The 16,263-nt window shown below is 43.8% G+C and overlaps 1 protein-coding gene across 1 annotated transcript in view; it reads left to right on the top strand.

The window, feature by feature from the left end:
* ntrk3a (neurotrophic tyrosine kinase, receptor, type 3a) overlaps positions 1 to 12,385 on the top strand; it is a 237,670-nt gene extending 225,285 nt beyond the window's left edge. Inside the window, exons 16-17 of the mRNA XM_066648906.1 lie at positions 9,714 to 9,872; positions 11,469 to 12,385. Of these exons, the coding sequence (XP_066505003.1) occupies positions 9,714 to 9,872; positions 11,469 to 11,654 (345 nt within the window). The 3' untranslated portion in view covers positions 11,655 to 12,385. The remainder of the gene's footprint in view (positions 1 to 9,713; positions 9,873 to 11,468) is intronic.
* The last annotated feature ends 3,878 nt before the right edge of the window (positions 12,386 to 16,263 follow it).

The following is a 16,263-nucleotide window of genomic DNA, read 5'->3' as shown; positions in this document are numbered from 1 at the left end:
TATTTTTGTTGATGATGGTGTTGTTGTTGTTTGTTGTATTGGTATTCCATTGTTATACCTTAGTCCTAATCCCATTGTAATACAGTTGAACCTTGAAATCTTCCTGACTGACTGTTTTCTCCAGTGTAATGAAAGCTGGATTTTACTTTGTCCTGTACTTATAAAATAATCCCTGATCACAGTCAGTGGACTTCACACGAGGGCTGGAGTCTGACGTCTGTAAATGAGCTGTCTTCTGGGAGAAAGCCAGTCTCAGGACTTGGGTTTGAACTGAGATGAGTGTTTTTATTTTGGAGCGGAGGTAGCTGCTTTGATGCGACGTTCCTCCATGAGGACTCAACAGCCCTATTTATACTGTAACGAACATACGCAATTACGGATTGCGCTGCTTCAAACAGGATTTTCCATTCTGTAGCTGCTGTGGTGAATGAGGCTTTTGCAGCTGTCAGAACAATTTCATGACTCCGATCCAAAGTCTAACATGGAGCTGGCGCTTCAATAAACCTGCATTATAACGACTGCTACAGGAACATCAAGATCACAGAATATTAACACTACACTTCTACACACACCTTCTGATCAATCAGTTCATCCAGAGTAAGGGTTTGAGTTTGACACAGACATTCGGTTCTGCTTGCATTTCCACTGCTAAACTTTGGCTAATCAGATATACCAGTAGATAATAAATTCTCATAAATATGTTCCAATGTTTGCACATGAAAACACCTTTCTGTGTTGTGATTGGTTGTGATTTGTAGTCATTTTGTGATCAGTAAGAGAGCTCCTGTCCTTTGGTGGTGCTGTTTCACTAAATCCACACTAACCAACTGAAATAGGACAATAGTTACGTTCCAAAGTCTAGGCTCTGGCCTCGGTTGAACTGTCCTATGAAGACTGTTACTTTGTAACCTAGGTCACACAAATGGAATGGTCTAAGGGTGCGTCGTGATGTCACCTGAAATATCTGCCTATATAGGTTATAGACAATAACTTTAATTAATCAATTATTTCACACTTTACAAGGTAAACAAACTCTGCTCCTGAAACTCCTGAAGATCGGTGTTTTGCCGTGTCTTGTTTATTTTCTCTAACACGCTGTACATGTGCAGAGAATTTTGGGTAATTTACGGCCATGAAGGACACATCTGCTGAGTCCTCAGAATCGCTCAGAACATAGGCTGCATTTCTAAGCTGTACACAAAGGGTCCTTCAGTTTGGAACAGCCTACTGTAATGTAGCAACCGAGAAAAGCAGTTGAGCTCAGCCACAGCCTAGGCTTTGGAAAGCATCTAATGTTACACAAGAGAACATCCTGATATTTATAATACTTTGGAGCATTAGATTTAGGGCTAGGGTTAAGCCTGAGTTTTGAAGCTGGATAGGCCTCAGATATAAATGTGTATATCCATAAATAGTGAACAATATTTTGTACACTTTGTACAAGTCCTGGAAATGATACTTTATTTTATTTAATTTTTTGCATATGCATGAATTCAGCTGGAACAGTCCCAAAAGATCAGAGGCTATTAGTGCAGCAAATCCTGATAAAATACCTCCTGATGCTCTTCATTTCAGATGAATTGCTCCATGTGTACGAGTGTGAACACTTTCCATAAGCCCTGCCATGTCTTTATTATGAGCTCAGTGTCGGTTGTAATCACTGCTGAGAAAATGTGCTCCATTTACTGTAAATGTCAGAGTCTTGTCCTGTTTAATATTCTGCTCTGCTCTCATCAACTCCAAGGAAAATAGACATGCAACAACTTGCCATTTCAGAATAACAGCAAATGAGCTAAACTTTAGAGATACGGGATTAGGCAATACATGCTAGCACTGCCATGACCTCCTCTGACGATACAACACGGCATGATATTTTAAAGAGCGGAAAAACTTGCTGACATTTCAGAATCTGACGGAAAATATACGGATGACAACTCCGAAAAATGTGGTTGCTCTTTCTGAGTCCGATGTCGCAGAGAGCTGCATCACGTGAGATACAAGTATTGTATACATCTTGAATTTCCCCTGGGGATCAATAAAGTATCTATCTATATATCTATCTAGTATTTGTTTTGCTTCCATTGACACTCACTGGCCACTTTATCAGAAACACCCCCCTCTACTGACACACACTGGCCATTTTATCAGAAACACCCCACTTCTACTGACACTCATTGGCCACTTTATCAGAAACACCCCACTTCTACTGACACACTGGCCACTTTATCAGAAACACCCCACTTCTACTGACACACTGGCCACTTTATCAGAAACACCTCCCTCCACTGACACTCACTGGCCATTTTATCAGAAACACCCCACTTCTACTGACACTCACTGGCCACTTTATCGGAAACACCCCCCCTCTACTGACACTCACTGGCCACTTTATCAGAAACACCCCCCTCTACTGACACTCACTGGTCACTTTATCAGAAACACCCCCCCTCTCTACTGACACACACTGGCCACTTTATCAGAAACACCTCCTTCTACTGACGAACACTGGCCACTTTATCAGAAACACCCCACTTCTACTGTCAGTCACTGGCCACTTTATCAGAAACACCTAACCTATAGCCCCACAGTATAAATGTACTATCACAGACTGTAGATAATACACTATGCAAGATGTATCCTGAGTCTTCTCCATCCCCCTCTGCCCCATTCATCATTCAGCCAGACCACTGGTGGACCATTTGTTTTGTTCTACACTGTGGTCCAATCAGTTCTCAGAGTAAAGTGTTCTTTCTTGCCAAATGTCTGAAAATAAAATAGGCCTGAATAGTGATCTGCTCTCATTCAATTTACTTTAACCTTTCTTTGAACTTGAAATAATTTACCTGAGAAAATAGCGCTGTGTTATCAGAGCTTTGAGGAAACTCCTGAAGGATCTCAGGCTGAAAGATCCTCTCTGGTATAATTTTGTTTGGCCTTTCAGTGATAAGAAAATCAACCAAAATCACGGAAGTGGAACTGTTGCTAATTGCAACACAGAACTGTGGCAGAGCTGAGACAAGCACGGACATAGCCTGGCCTAAAAGAGGGCTGGGGATAAGAATCTGGACTGCTCTGGCATTCAAATCGGTGCCATGTTGGAGTCAAGGGGAGTGAAGGGGGTTTACTGAGGGATGCAGGAAGAGGGGATGATGAGGCTCCTTACTTCTCAGGATTAAAAGTACTAAAAATCATAATAATAAAATACAAAATACTCGATTTTAATGTATTTTATGCATACAGCAGTGTTTACGGGCAACGTGGTTCAAATAAAAGTACAAGATATTAAAAATAAATTCATGTTATTTAGAGAATGTCACTGTGGATTATACAACAGCATCTCATTTTGAAAGTGTTATAAAGGTGATAAAAAAACAAAAACAAACACTAATATAGAGGAAACCCACAGTATTCCAGTTATTAAAAATTTTAATGAAAATTCTATGAGCAAAACCCCACTGCAGCCCTGAAGAACATCAGTGATGTTTTTGGATGCACGGAGTCTGGTCACTTAATAACTTAATGCTCAAAATATTACAACATTAACCTCAAAATAACATTGACTTCATTCTCAAAATATTACAACTTTAATCTGGAAATGTATTTATTTTTTAAAAGGCGGCCTAAAAGACCATTTAATCAATGTGTGTTGGTTCAGAAGTTTCTTTTTCTCTGTATTATTATTTGTATAATAATATATAAATTGAATCTAGTTGCTAGTCGAATGGGGAAAGTAACATCACTGTGTACGTGACGTACGCTGTTGACGCAGCCAAACAGCAGCATAAATGTTTGGTTTTGCTATCGTTCAGCTCTTCGTCTTCTTATCACTGCCTCCGTCACAATGGGAGAGGGGAATCTATTAAAAGCAGAGGGGTGAAGAGGGCTGCGTGTGGGTGGGAGATCTCCTCTCATCCCTCACACCACTCTTCACTGGATTAGACATGCTATTGATTTAGATACACATTAATTACTGCAGCGTGACTCCCCTGCTGTGTTCCCTGTCTGTAATATCCCCCCGTCCTGCTCTGATTGTCCTGCCTCTCCATACATAGCCCTGTGAGACTGCACTGACATTTTTTGTCACATTCCTGCCAGCCGTCACTCTGTTCCAGACGAAGCCCCGTCGGATGATTTCCATTCATCCGCAACACTTTATGTGGAGGAGCTGCCGGGGACCAGGCCTGAGAAGAAGACTGTTCAGAGGAAAAGTAATACAGTCAGGTCTTTAAAGACGATGTTCATGATTTTAATCAAAAAACACTTTTATAAGCTCTGTGTGTCTCCTCTCCATGTGCTGCTCTGCAGTGGGTTTGCTCTGGAAACCGCTCTAATGTGTTTACGAAGCACTAATGTGTTACGAAATGGGTAAAAAAACAAAGTGTCTGGGTCTGGTGCTAGGCTTTCTCTCTCTCTGCTCACGGCAGAGAAACGCCATCTGGAGGTTTTTAGACAACGGAGAGACCCCAAACGCTGAAAAGCACCAACCGAGATGAGGATGTTGCTCTATTCCTGCTCCATAGGGGGGTAACACTGACTTATTTTTGCTGTTTCAGATCACAGTGCTACAAAACTAAACAGCTCGAGTTACACATGAGTTTCTGTGGGAATTCAGGTACAGTTCAGACACCAACAAACAACAGTGGTTATTCTCCTCAAACACACCGTTCAACCTTAAAAGACGCAGAGCTCCTGAATGTAAACAACAGACATTGTGCGTTGGTGTGGCTGTATAACTGTAACAGCAGGGCCGACTCTACACTGTGTAGTTTTGTAGTAGTAGTAGTTTCCAAATCAGTGAAGAAGCATTATTTAGGGGGTAGGGTGCTTAGTGAATCAGAGCATAGTTTAAATGCAGTGCCAAGAAAGAAACCAATACAAGCCAGAACATTTTTCCCTTATGTTTGCTGCTCATAGGGTCTGTACTTTTTTCCCCCTTGTTTCACCTTGTTATTCTTTCCATGACGTCCAAACCAATGTCTGAGGAAACCTCTCACTGTGGATTTGCTGCTGTCTGCAGTCTCTGTTGTGTGGAGAAGAGGAGTTCCCGTGTTTGTCAGACTGCGGACTAATCATTGATGGGATGTGTAGTCACATTTCTGAGGAGTGGGACTTACGTGTTTCTTACAGCGTAGGTTTGACGCAGAGTCATGCCTTTACACTTTACTGAACAGCAGGCGTCAGATGCGCTAAGCAAGTCCTTGTCAGACAGCTCCAGGGCCCTGGGGTTGTGGGTTCAAGCCTTGCCTGGTGTATTTTCCTTGTGTCGGCATGGGTTCCCTCTTGAGTGCTTTGGTTTCCTCCCATATTCCAAACACATATGTCGGTAGTTGGATTGTGACTCAGTGAGTCCAGCTGGATAAGTGGTCTCTCTCTCTCTCTCTCTCTCTCTCTCTCTCGTCTTGATTCCTGTCCAGGCATGGATTGAGTCTGAAGTCAATCTCACAGATTGAAGAGAGTGCTGGTTCTCTCCCATTGTCCTCATTCACACCTCCTGCAGCTCTGGAAACACAGAGTGAGAGAGAGAGACAGAGACAGAGAGAGGGAGAGAGAGAGAGAGATGAAAAAAGAGATGCGTTACAGCTGGTTGGTCGGTGTGTAGCTGAAGGTCAGAGAAGCGTAGCTGATTAGTTTCACTGGCCTCTCACTGCACGCATTACAGCATTCACCCTGTAATTACAGCCCATCTCACTGTTCCCTCTGTCTATCACACACACACACACACACACACACACACACACACATACACCTGTCATGTAACACTGGTCAAATCACATGTGCTGTTCTTCCAAATGGAAGTAATTCTACATAAACACTGCTGACCGGTGCTATGTCCAGACACCGTTGCCAAGTGCTGTGGCTGGACTCTGTTACTGTGAGTGTTTGCCAGCTGCTACAGTGGTGTTTCCGAATGCTCTTGCTGGACACTTCTGCTGAACAATACTGGATGCTGTTGCTGGGCATGGTTTCTAGACTCTATCGGAGGACGCTGTTATTGGGCACATTTGCTGGACACTAGTGCCCAAAGTCTGTTGCCTGACAATGCTGTTTCTGGACACTCGCGCTGGTCACTGTTGTCAGGTGCTGTTTCTGGACACTCGCGCTGGTCACTGTTGTCAGGTGCTGTTTCTGGACACTCGCGCTGGTCACTGTTGTCAGGTGCTGTTTCTGGACACTCGCTCTCGTCACTATTGTCCGGTGCTGTTGCTGGACACTCGCGCTGGTCATTGTTGTCAGGTGCTGTTGCTGGATCCTCGCGCTCGTCACTGTTGTCAGGTGCTGTTTCTGGACACTCACTCTCGTCACTATTGTCCGGTGCTGTTGCTGGACACTCGCGCTGGTCACTGTTGTCAGGTGCTGTTGCTGGACACTCGCGCTGGTCATTGTTGTCAGGTGCTGTTGCTGGACACTCGCGCTGGTCACTGTTGTCAGGTGCTGTTTCTGGACACTCGCGCTGGTCGCTGTTGTCAGGTGCTGTTTCTGGACACTCGCACCGTTCGCTGTTGTCAGGTGCTGTTTCTGGACACTCGCGCCGGTCACTGTTATCAGGTGCTGTTTCTGGACACTCGCGCCGGTCGCTGTTGTCAGGTGCTGTTTCTTGACACTCGCGCTGGTCACTGTTGTCAGGTGCTGTTGCTGGACACTCGCGCTGGTCACTGTCATCTTTGCTGTTGCTGGACACTCGCGCTGGTCATTGTTGTTGCTACAGTTAGTGAACACTGTTACTGGACAGAATTCCTAGACACCGTTGCTGGACACAGTTGCTAAACTGTGGCTGGACGCTTTTGCCTGACACTGTCCTGGACACCGTTGCCAGATTCTGTAGCTACACACTGTGGCCGTCCACTGTTGCCAGACACTGTTAAAGGATGCAGGTGACTGGCCAGACTCTGCTGCTGGACACTGTTGCCAGATACTGTTGCCTGAGTCTTTTGCCCATCACAGTTTCTGAACACTGTCTCCAGATTCTGTTGTTGGACACTGTTGCCAGACTCTGCTGCTGTTAGACCACATTTAGACACTGGACACTGTTGCCAAATTCTGTTGCTGGACAATGACTCTGTTGCTGAGAAGCACTGTTAGATGCTGTTGCTAGACATTGCAATTGAATTCAAATTCTGGTCACAGTTGCCATGCTTTGTGACTGGACCCTGTTGCCAGATGTTGTCCAGTGTTGTTGCTGACCCGGATGCTATTATTTCTCCCTGATCAATGTTGCCTGTTGATGCTGTTGAAGGACACTGTGGATGGACGTTGTTGCTGGGCACTCTTGCCAATGCAGTGTGGGATGTGGTCCAATGAATATTTTACTCTAATCTTATTAAAAGATTATAAGCTTATGTCAAAGGTATTTCTAAAAATCGTTATAAGAACTAGGCTTGTTGATTCCTGGAGCTGAAGATGGGCATTTGGAGGAGGCGGCTGCTTCTGAAAGGAGGGCTATGAGCAGAGAGTGTCCACTGCTCTTCCAAGAATGTTGGAATGTTGCGGATAAATAACACCATTCCAATTGGTCCCAGAAGTGGATTTTCCCTTTTACAGCACTGGCCTGAAATCAAGGGGGAGGGATTGGGGAGGAAAGGGTGTGTTTTTCGACCCTCCTACAACATTTACATAGTGCAGTTTCTGCAGTGCTGAGCCCAGAGTAGCAATAGCAGAGGCTCTGTTCTCCCTATTACAGCTCAGATGACCACCACAGTAAATTTGAAGCTGTAATTGTAGCGTAGAAATACTACCTAGTGTTGCTTTAAGGTTAGGGTTAAGCTAGTAATAATTGATTAAAGGTTCCACAAACTGACTTCAAGTCTGTGTAATGTCCCCACAATTAACAGATACAAGTTTGTTTGTGTGTGTATGCCCTGGTAGCCAAGGTACGGTGTGTGAACCTCACTAATGAGCTTTGTAATTAACATAAAGCCATCACTTAAGAGCCGAAAGCTGCAATAACAATGCAGCCACTGCAGAAACGTCACTCGAGCTCATCCTGGCGTGGATGTAATTAACACACTGCACTGACACCGGCCGGAAATAGATTCTGAATCAACTCAGTCCAGCGCAGGCCTGGGCGGCCATGAGTAATGCCACGTTTTAATCGATTCATATCTGGCCGGAGGGGAAGCCTGAAGGGACACTTGGTTTTCTCTCTATGCTTTGAAGCTGTCAAACAGCTTTAATGAAGAAGGTTATTTTCCCCTCCGTAACTCCTTCCTCTTTCTCTCCGTCTCCGTCAGTGTCTCCCCTCTCTCTTCTGTTTGGGCGTGTGGTTGCCTCCTCTTCCGCAAGGCTGAACTAATCAATCTCCGTTCTAATTGATTTTTATTATATCCTCGCAGAGCCAGTAACATGGCCTCGGTCCACATTTACACAAAACCCAAACAGACGCTGAACCCAACAGGATCGGCCCTGAGTTCTGTTCGTGGGGGGGATACTGTCCTCTGCACACATCCTTCAAAGAGAGTTGGAGGAATGTTCTCTGACCATCAAATGTTTGGGAACGTTATGTTTTCTTAAAGCTAACTTTTGTGAATTCACCTTGGCTTTATTCCCAAAGTATCCCCGTCACGTAAATGTTAGAGAAGTGGGCTTCGGAGTGAACGGTTTAAATGTGAAATGATTTGACGATGTGAACAAATGGCGCCCAGGGAGCAGTTGTGAGTTCAGTGCCTTGCTCAAGAGCACCTCAGCCGTGGATTGAGGAGGAGGACAGTGCTGTTCCTTCGCTCCCACCGCTCACAATTTTCCTGCCGCTCGTTGGAATCGAACCAATGATCTTTCAGCCTAAGCCCTCTGCTCTAACCATTAGGTCACAGATGCCCAAGGTTCCTTTTTTGATCCCCTGGACTGGAAGGAAATGTAGAGTTGGGTAGTAAAGAAACAATGCTTTCTCTTCTCTCAGAATCCATGGCTGAAATGCCCCTGAGCAAGGCAGGCACCCCAGACAGTGTGCTCAGTGCCCCAGTGCACTCAGTGTCCCCATTGGGTGGAGGCATTAGGCCGGTCCTCAAATATGGTGAGCTTCCTAAGTAGGTGCTGACTCCGTAGGCGGCAGCGTTCTAACAGTCGCCTCTTCTCATGAGGCACTGTAGTTAGAGCGCGATTGCATCACGGCTTGTTCCCACCTACTGCATGCAATTGGTGTTTACATCGCATCAGCGTTTCAACACAGTGGATTCTGCTCTTCCTGTTTTTATTACAATTTTATTTATTTTTGCTTTGGAACAAGAGCATCATGGTATTACCTTGACGGGCGATAAATGGTTCTCTGCTGCCTTAAAATTTGGCCAGATAAAGGTATCTCAGTAGAAAGCGTATTTAAGGTGTCTAAGATATGATCACACTGTGACATATAATGCTCCCTAGGTTTTAGGACAGATTCAGAGTTTCTTCATTCTGCTCTGCAATGACAATAAAAGCATGTTTCTATTTTTATGACACAAATATTTACAGGTAAGTGTTTCTTTATAGTGGTGGCAGATGTCCACAGCAGAAAAGCAGCCTTTTTTACTTTTTAAATCAAACAGGCCCTGGATTTGTGAATGAGATGATGGTGATGGTGAAGTCTTGGGAAATCTGAATCAACCCGAGCCTTTGGAGACATTTTGCAGTACTCAGTTATTACTCTCAGAGACAACATGGGTTGCTGTTGTTTGTCGTTTAGTGCTTCATCATCAGGTCTGTTCTCTTATCGGCTGTGTGTTGTGTATTGTGTGTTGTAGGTCGGAGGTCATACGATGCTGCCCATTCGCTGGATGCCTCCAGAGAGCATCATGTACCGGAAATTCACCACAGAAAGTGATGTATGGAGCTTCGGGGTCATCCTCTGGGAAATCTTCACATATGGCAAGCAGCCGTGGTTCCAGCTGGCCAATAATGAGGTAGGTTGTTCCGTACAGACTCGGCAGGTTGTTCCGTGCAGACTCGGCAGGTTGTTCCGTGCAGACTCGGCAGGTTTACTGATGCCGTGGCTCTTGGGTTTGGAATCCCCCACTCAGCTCTGCAGCACTCCAGCAGCAATGCTGTGTCTGATCCACTCTACACCAGCACAACACACACTAACACACCACCACCACGTCAGTGTCACTGCAGCGCTGAGAATGATCCACCACCACGTCACACCTGCTCTGTGGGGGTCCTGAGGAACAGGGGGTAACAAAGTATGCAGACTATAGCGTGTGATTGTAGAACTGTGAAGTGACCCGTGTGGTCACTGGAGCTGAGAGAATGGACCGTGAGTGTAGAACCATGGTCATTTCAATTTGGTGTATTTTTGGGACACAATTAAAAACCCTCGCCCATCTGCTGCGTGTTCAGAGCTGCATCGGCTCCCACACACCTGACTCAGGGTTGCTAAATATGTAATGAGTTACATCAGGTGTATTAGAACAGGGAAAACACACACACAAGCCCTACATTACGATCACGTATTATCACGTATTAACTGCTGTGAGCTGCTTTTGGCTTGCGGTGGATCTTTGTAGTCCACGTCCCTGTGTGTGGCTAAAGCCCAGTGGACTTGTCCTGGTTCCTCACCATTGTCTTTGCTCTGACACTTACATGTGCGCCACACTCCCCTCAACATCCCGCTTCTGAGAACTGCCTGGGCTCGTGACGAGGCCCTATTATCAGCCCTAGCCCTTGGCTAGCGTATTTAAGCAGGAGTGGAATCAATTAAGGCTTAAGCCAAGATGACAGGGGGGAGCAATTAAACGACGGCAGCTCGGGCTCTTAAAGCAACAATGGCTCCGAGTCAAATCGCACATAATGAGGTGAGTGTAGTCTGTCTTCAACGTGACGTCCCCCCTCTCCAAGATGAAGGAAGCAGGCGCTGGGTGGGTGTTTTCTAACGTGGACGGCACGCCTCTGTGAAGTGGACGAAGCAGCGAAGTCTGATCTGCCTTTGTTTTCCTCTGTGTATCCTGTTCATGTTCGATAATGAGAATCACAGCACGGCTGGTACACACAACGCCAGCTGTTAGCTGCGTTGTTTCCCTACTAGCATTTAGCAGCAGGGTTCTGGTCTTGTAAGAACAGGAATAACAAGACGTGAACATTGTTTAGACTCTAGCTAGTGTCTGTGTGATGAGACGCAGAGATGTGGATTTACTCTAATAGCCTTAGACAGAACAGTAAACCCTGCTCACTCTCTGGTGACCTGCCCGGGCTGGAGGAACTCCCTCAGTGTGGTCAGGAACGCTGGCTATCGTCACTGACTCAGGGCCGAGGCGTTAGCCGTGATGAAGGAGCGAGAGCAACCTTCGGTTTACGTCCATGACCCTCTGAATGTTTTTCAGTCCACTCTTCTCTCACTCATTAATGCTCTGACCTTCCCTGCCCTTCTCTCTCTCTTTCTCTCTGCCGTGTGTCTCTTGTTCTGTCCATATCGTTCTTCCACTTCCATTTTTGTTTCTTTCACTCTCTTCTTCACATTCGTATTTGTATTTGATTCTCTCTCTCTCTCTCTCTCTCTGCAGGTAATTGAGTGTATTACTCAAGGGCGGGTGCTGGAGAGGCCGAGGTTGTGTCCTAAGGAGGTGTATGACATCATGCTCGGCTGCTGGCAGCGGGAGCCACAGCAGAGGCTCAACATCAAAGACATCCAGAAAATCCTGTTTGCATTGGGAAAAGCCACACCAGTTTACCTGGATATCCTGGGCTAGAAAACCTGGGAACAACCTGGGAATTAACCGGGAATAACCCTGGAGTAACCCTGGAATAACATGGGAATAACCCAAACACAACACTGTCAGACACCTGCGGAGTGGGGACGGACTTAAGTGCCTGCTACACCTTTCCAAATACTGGAGTAAAAGAGTCTTTGAAAAAAAAAGCACTTTTACATTTTGTTTACCTGCATTTAAAAATGTACAGTTCTGCTGTATGAAGAGGATGAGACTTCTTTGGGAATTTTTGCTTTTTTTTCATAGCATACTTCCAAAAATTCACAAAAAAAAAGACAAAAAAAATCTTCAAAAAAACATATGGAAAAAAAACAAAACAAAAAAAACCCCTGGAATCCGTTTATTTCCCTCCGTGTCCCGATCGCTCGATGGAAGCTCCCCATCTCCCTTTTCTTTTTCATTTTTTAACTCTATAAATATATAAATATATATAATATATTTTTATTTATTTTATTTTCCTTCCTTTTCTGAAGTGCGGATGTCTGCCATGTTCCTCGCTGAAGGTGCACCGCCGCCTTTCGGAGTGTAACCGCTCACTGTCGCCCCCTCCAGGTGGTTTTTAGCAGAAGAAAAGCCTTACTGCATTCGGGGGGGTCGGCTCTTCGTCTTCTTGCAGAGGAGCGTCCAAACAGGGCTTTTCATTCCTTTCGGAAGGAGCTTTTCTGGCGGTGGAGGAACCTTAGAGAGAGCCACTGATCAAAGGAGTTTATTTAAACACAACACGAAACAAACAAACAAAAAAAGTGAATGTAAATAATGTAAATTTCTGTGTTACAAAAAACTACGGTATGGTAACTTATTTCTTTTCACTGTTTAGATTATTTTAGTTCCTCGGCGTGCTGTTCCAGTGAGTGGTTCGATAAATATTTTGATAATACTTAAATGGTTTATTTTTTTTTGCCATAAGGCCATTGAGATATATGTCTTTCCATTGATTTCAGCCATTTTCATCTCATTTATTTAGTTCTTAACTTTCTTATCGTTATTATTATTATTCCTTTGTTTTCTTTTGTTTTGGGGGATTTGTGAAAAACAGTATCTATAAAATACCTGGGAGGTAACAGTAGGAAAGCAGCTCGATGTAGTTTGATAACAGAGAAAAAGCCACACCATAAAGACACCTCTGAATATTGCTGCTAATTATAGTAGGTGTCTTTCCCATCAGGACCCCTAAAGACTGCTACAGACATCACTGATCACTCTTTTCTCATCATTTTAGAACCGGTTTCAGACTCATGCACTGGTCCATAAACACATACTTAACTTACATCCCCCTAAGGCTTGACGTTTCTATTATAGAGCTATAGTTATTTAGCATATGTCGTATTAATTATTGGGGAGGGATTGTCTGTGCTGTACCTGGGCAGCAAAGATTCCTGATATTGAATGCTTCCTAAATATTCTGTATTATAACAAAACAAATAATATATATTTAAAGCCACAGGAGCCGCCCTAGTCTCCACCCAAAAGCTCCACCCACAGCTCTAGAGACTGATGTGTGGAGATATAACGATAATTATACTCTACCTCTCCACACAGCTGGACTGCCTTGCTCTTGAGAAACCTCAAACCAACACCAGAAACAAGTCAATCAGACTGAGGGATTGGTGAATTTAGATGACAGGGTCACGATTAAAAAAGTGCACATTTGAAATTCCATGTACAATTCATAAAGTCAGACCTATTTTGGTCATAAACACTGATCCCTGGTCAGTTTTACCATTCGCTAAAAATACATCTGCTTCATCTTCAGAGTAAAGTTTTCTGTGACAGTATAAGAATTTTGGTAACACTTTCTATAAGGTTCATAGTTATAATCATTTGTAAGTAACTCTTTGTATCGTGGTAATAATGATTCATGATGATGATGATACTTATGAACTTCAATAATAAGTCATAAGTCATCAGTCATAAGGCTCTGATTATGAGATTATATTGTAACTTATGAAGATGTCACTATGTATTATAATGCCTTTTAAATATGACCTGTGCATTATTATAAAACAGTAATGTAATAATGTATTAATGGTTATAGACACATTATAAACGTTTAAAATGCCATCAGTGAGGATTCAAATAAAATGATTCCTCATTTGATTTATAATAAATAATAATGTAAAGTGTAAGTCTCTTTACATGAAGCACACAGTGGTGGCATTTTAAACATTTATAACCTAGTCATTATTTATAACATGTTTTATAAGAGATTTATAATTATGCACAGGTCATTATCTATTTAAAAAGTTTTATAATGAACAGTGCCATATGTGAGTTAAAAATATATCTAACTTTATACGAGTCTTATGCGGCTTATTACAATTTATAAGTATGTTTACAAAGCAATATTACCAAGTTGCAAATAGTTATAACCACATTTTTAAATAGTTATAACTATGTACTTCATGGGAGTGTGATAAACCCTTGTTTGTCTACAACATCAAAGCAACCGTGAATTTAAAATCATGAATCCTACTCGTCTGTGCAGGGTAAGTGTTAGTCGTGAGAGCGGCAGGTGAAACGTGATATTGTCGGTTGACATGATTTACCCGAGCTTGCTGGTGCATGGTGATGTCATAGAGAATGAAATTATGTTTAAGGTTAATTGCATCTTGTCTTCAAACGTTACACAAGTAAATTAAATCCTTGCGTTAGTTGTTCCGACTTTGTTTCACATGGGTGTGTTTTTGTCGCAGCACCATTTTAGAGCTGGTCTGCTTCTACGCATCGTGCAGAATCGATGAGTTGTGGCTGGTCTATTTGCATACGATGCAAACATTTTCTTTTAAGTAGTTTTAAGTCAAATTAAGTAGTTATTGGCCACGTAACCTGAGCCACACAAAACTGTACTCCCATAACCCAGTCCCTAATATGGAAATAAGTGGCTGGAGCTTTAGTCCTGCTGAGATATTATTGTTCTGAGACTGGGGGCATGCTGTAATGTTGTCTTTGAATTGTCCACTGCCACTGTGAGTTTTTCTTCTACAGTTTACTAGTAGAGAGTCACTTCAGGCAACTTGGCAAGTGCAGGAATGTGAATAATTCATTGTGTATTGGAGATGTCACACTCCTGATGCTGTGGGTGTGTTTGGATCGGCGTAGGGTGATCAGAAACACTGGAGCTTGTGGCAGAGTGTTTTTAAATTCTCTCTCTCTCTCTCTCTAACCTGTTTTTGCTGACTAATGAAATTCATTTAAAGGAACTCATATCTCAGTAGCACTCTGAGATGAATCTGTAATCATTGTGTACAGAGGCAGAGCGGCCCAGAAATGAAAAATCAAACTCAAGTCACTTTTGGAGCAGTTTGGGTCAATCACAGAACAGTCTTTTTAAACTCTAGAGACTACAGCAGACATATTATGAAAATGTCCCTAGTTCAGTGCACATTTACATTAACGTGTGGATGTGGAGCCCACCAACCCACACACTGTGAAACAAGACGTCCCCACTCAGTTTCCTGTGCACTGCCTGAGGCTGAAATCATGGGCTAACCCGAGAGGTTCTGATTCTGCTCCGTTTCTGATATTAATCAGAAGTGCCAATCACAGCGCTGGACCGTGTTTACGTGAGAGCGTGAAGACGAGGTTAAAAACAGCGAGTAAAAACGGAGAAAACGAGAACAGAGAAGAAAGAGAACTGAGTGAAAACGGCTAAAAACCAGAGCTTCTGCTCCTCGCTCCTCACTGCTGTGCGCTCGGGGTCGGGGTGAACAGCGAGCGGCTCGTTATCATTTAAAGGAACAGGTCCCAGATGTTAGAACTGGACATCCATTAGTTTACTTTAAAATATCAAATATCTCCTACTTAAAAACCCAACGTGGTGTAATTTCCACACAGTTCCTCCACTTGTTTCAGTCAGAAACCATTCATACGTCATTAGGTCAAGTCATTGCTTTAAAATGACAGTGAGGGACCATGTTCCAGATGTACAGGTGCCCACAGTGTCGAGAGCTTAAAAGAGAACTCTGTAGCAAAGACTTGCACTTGGTGTTCTTCCTGTTTGTGTTTGTAACCCGCAGGAGAGCGCTGCAGCTGCCTGCTTTGCTGATTTCACCAGCTTTTGCCTTTTCCACTCGCTATCAGCTCTGTTTCTGCTCAGCACATTAGCGCTTAGCCGTAATCGCACGCCTGATATCAGAGTCCCAGCACGAGGGAAAAGAGAAGAGAAGAGGAAAAACAAGAAAACACCACTGGAGCATTTTGTTAATCTTGTTTTCTTGTTTATTCCCGCTCCCCTGTAGTTCGGCAGATAATTCTCGCAGCCTCAATGACGAGGGGACAGGAAAACAGGAGCGTGGCTTGGGAATGTGACTGCAGCCAAAAGAGAAAGTCCTTCCAGGGCCTGTGGTGTGCTCAGATGTGATAAGATGTTTTTTTTTGTTTAATATTCAGGGCAGGTGTATTCCCCCTTCCTGCAGATATTCAGTCCCAACAATTCTCAGCTCGCCCCAGGCCAGGCTTCCGGGCCACAGAGCTCCATAACAGAGGAGGTGCCCCCGACAGGTGAGGGAGGGGCTTCAGTTTAGCAAATACCTCCTAAACACTCTAATCACGGGTCCACGAGTCCATGCTGGACGCTCTGATTAGAGGC

Source organism: Hoplias malabaricus, chromosome 17 (assembly GCF_029633855.1).
Source record: "Hoplias malabaricus isolate fHopMal1 chromosome 17, fHopMal1.hap1, whole genome shotgun sequence".
Lineage (NCBI taxonomy): Eukaryota > Metazoa > Chordata > Actinopteri > Characiformes > Erythrinidae > Hoplias > Hoplias malabaricus.
This window is presented reverse-complemented; position numbering and strand designations above follow the sequence as displayed.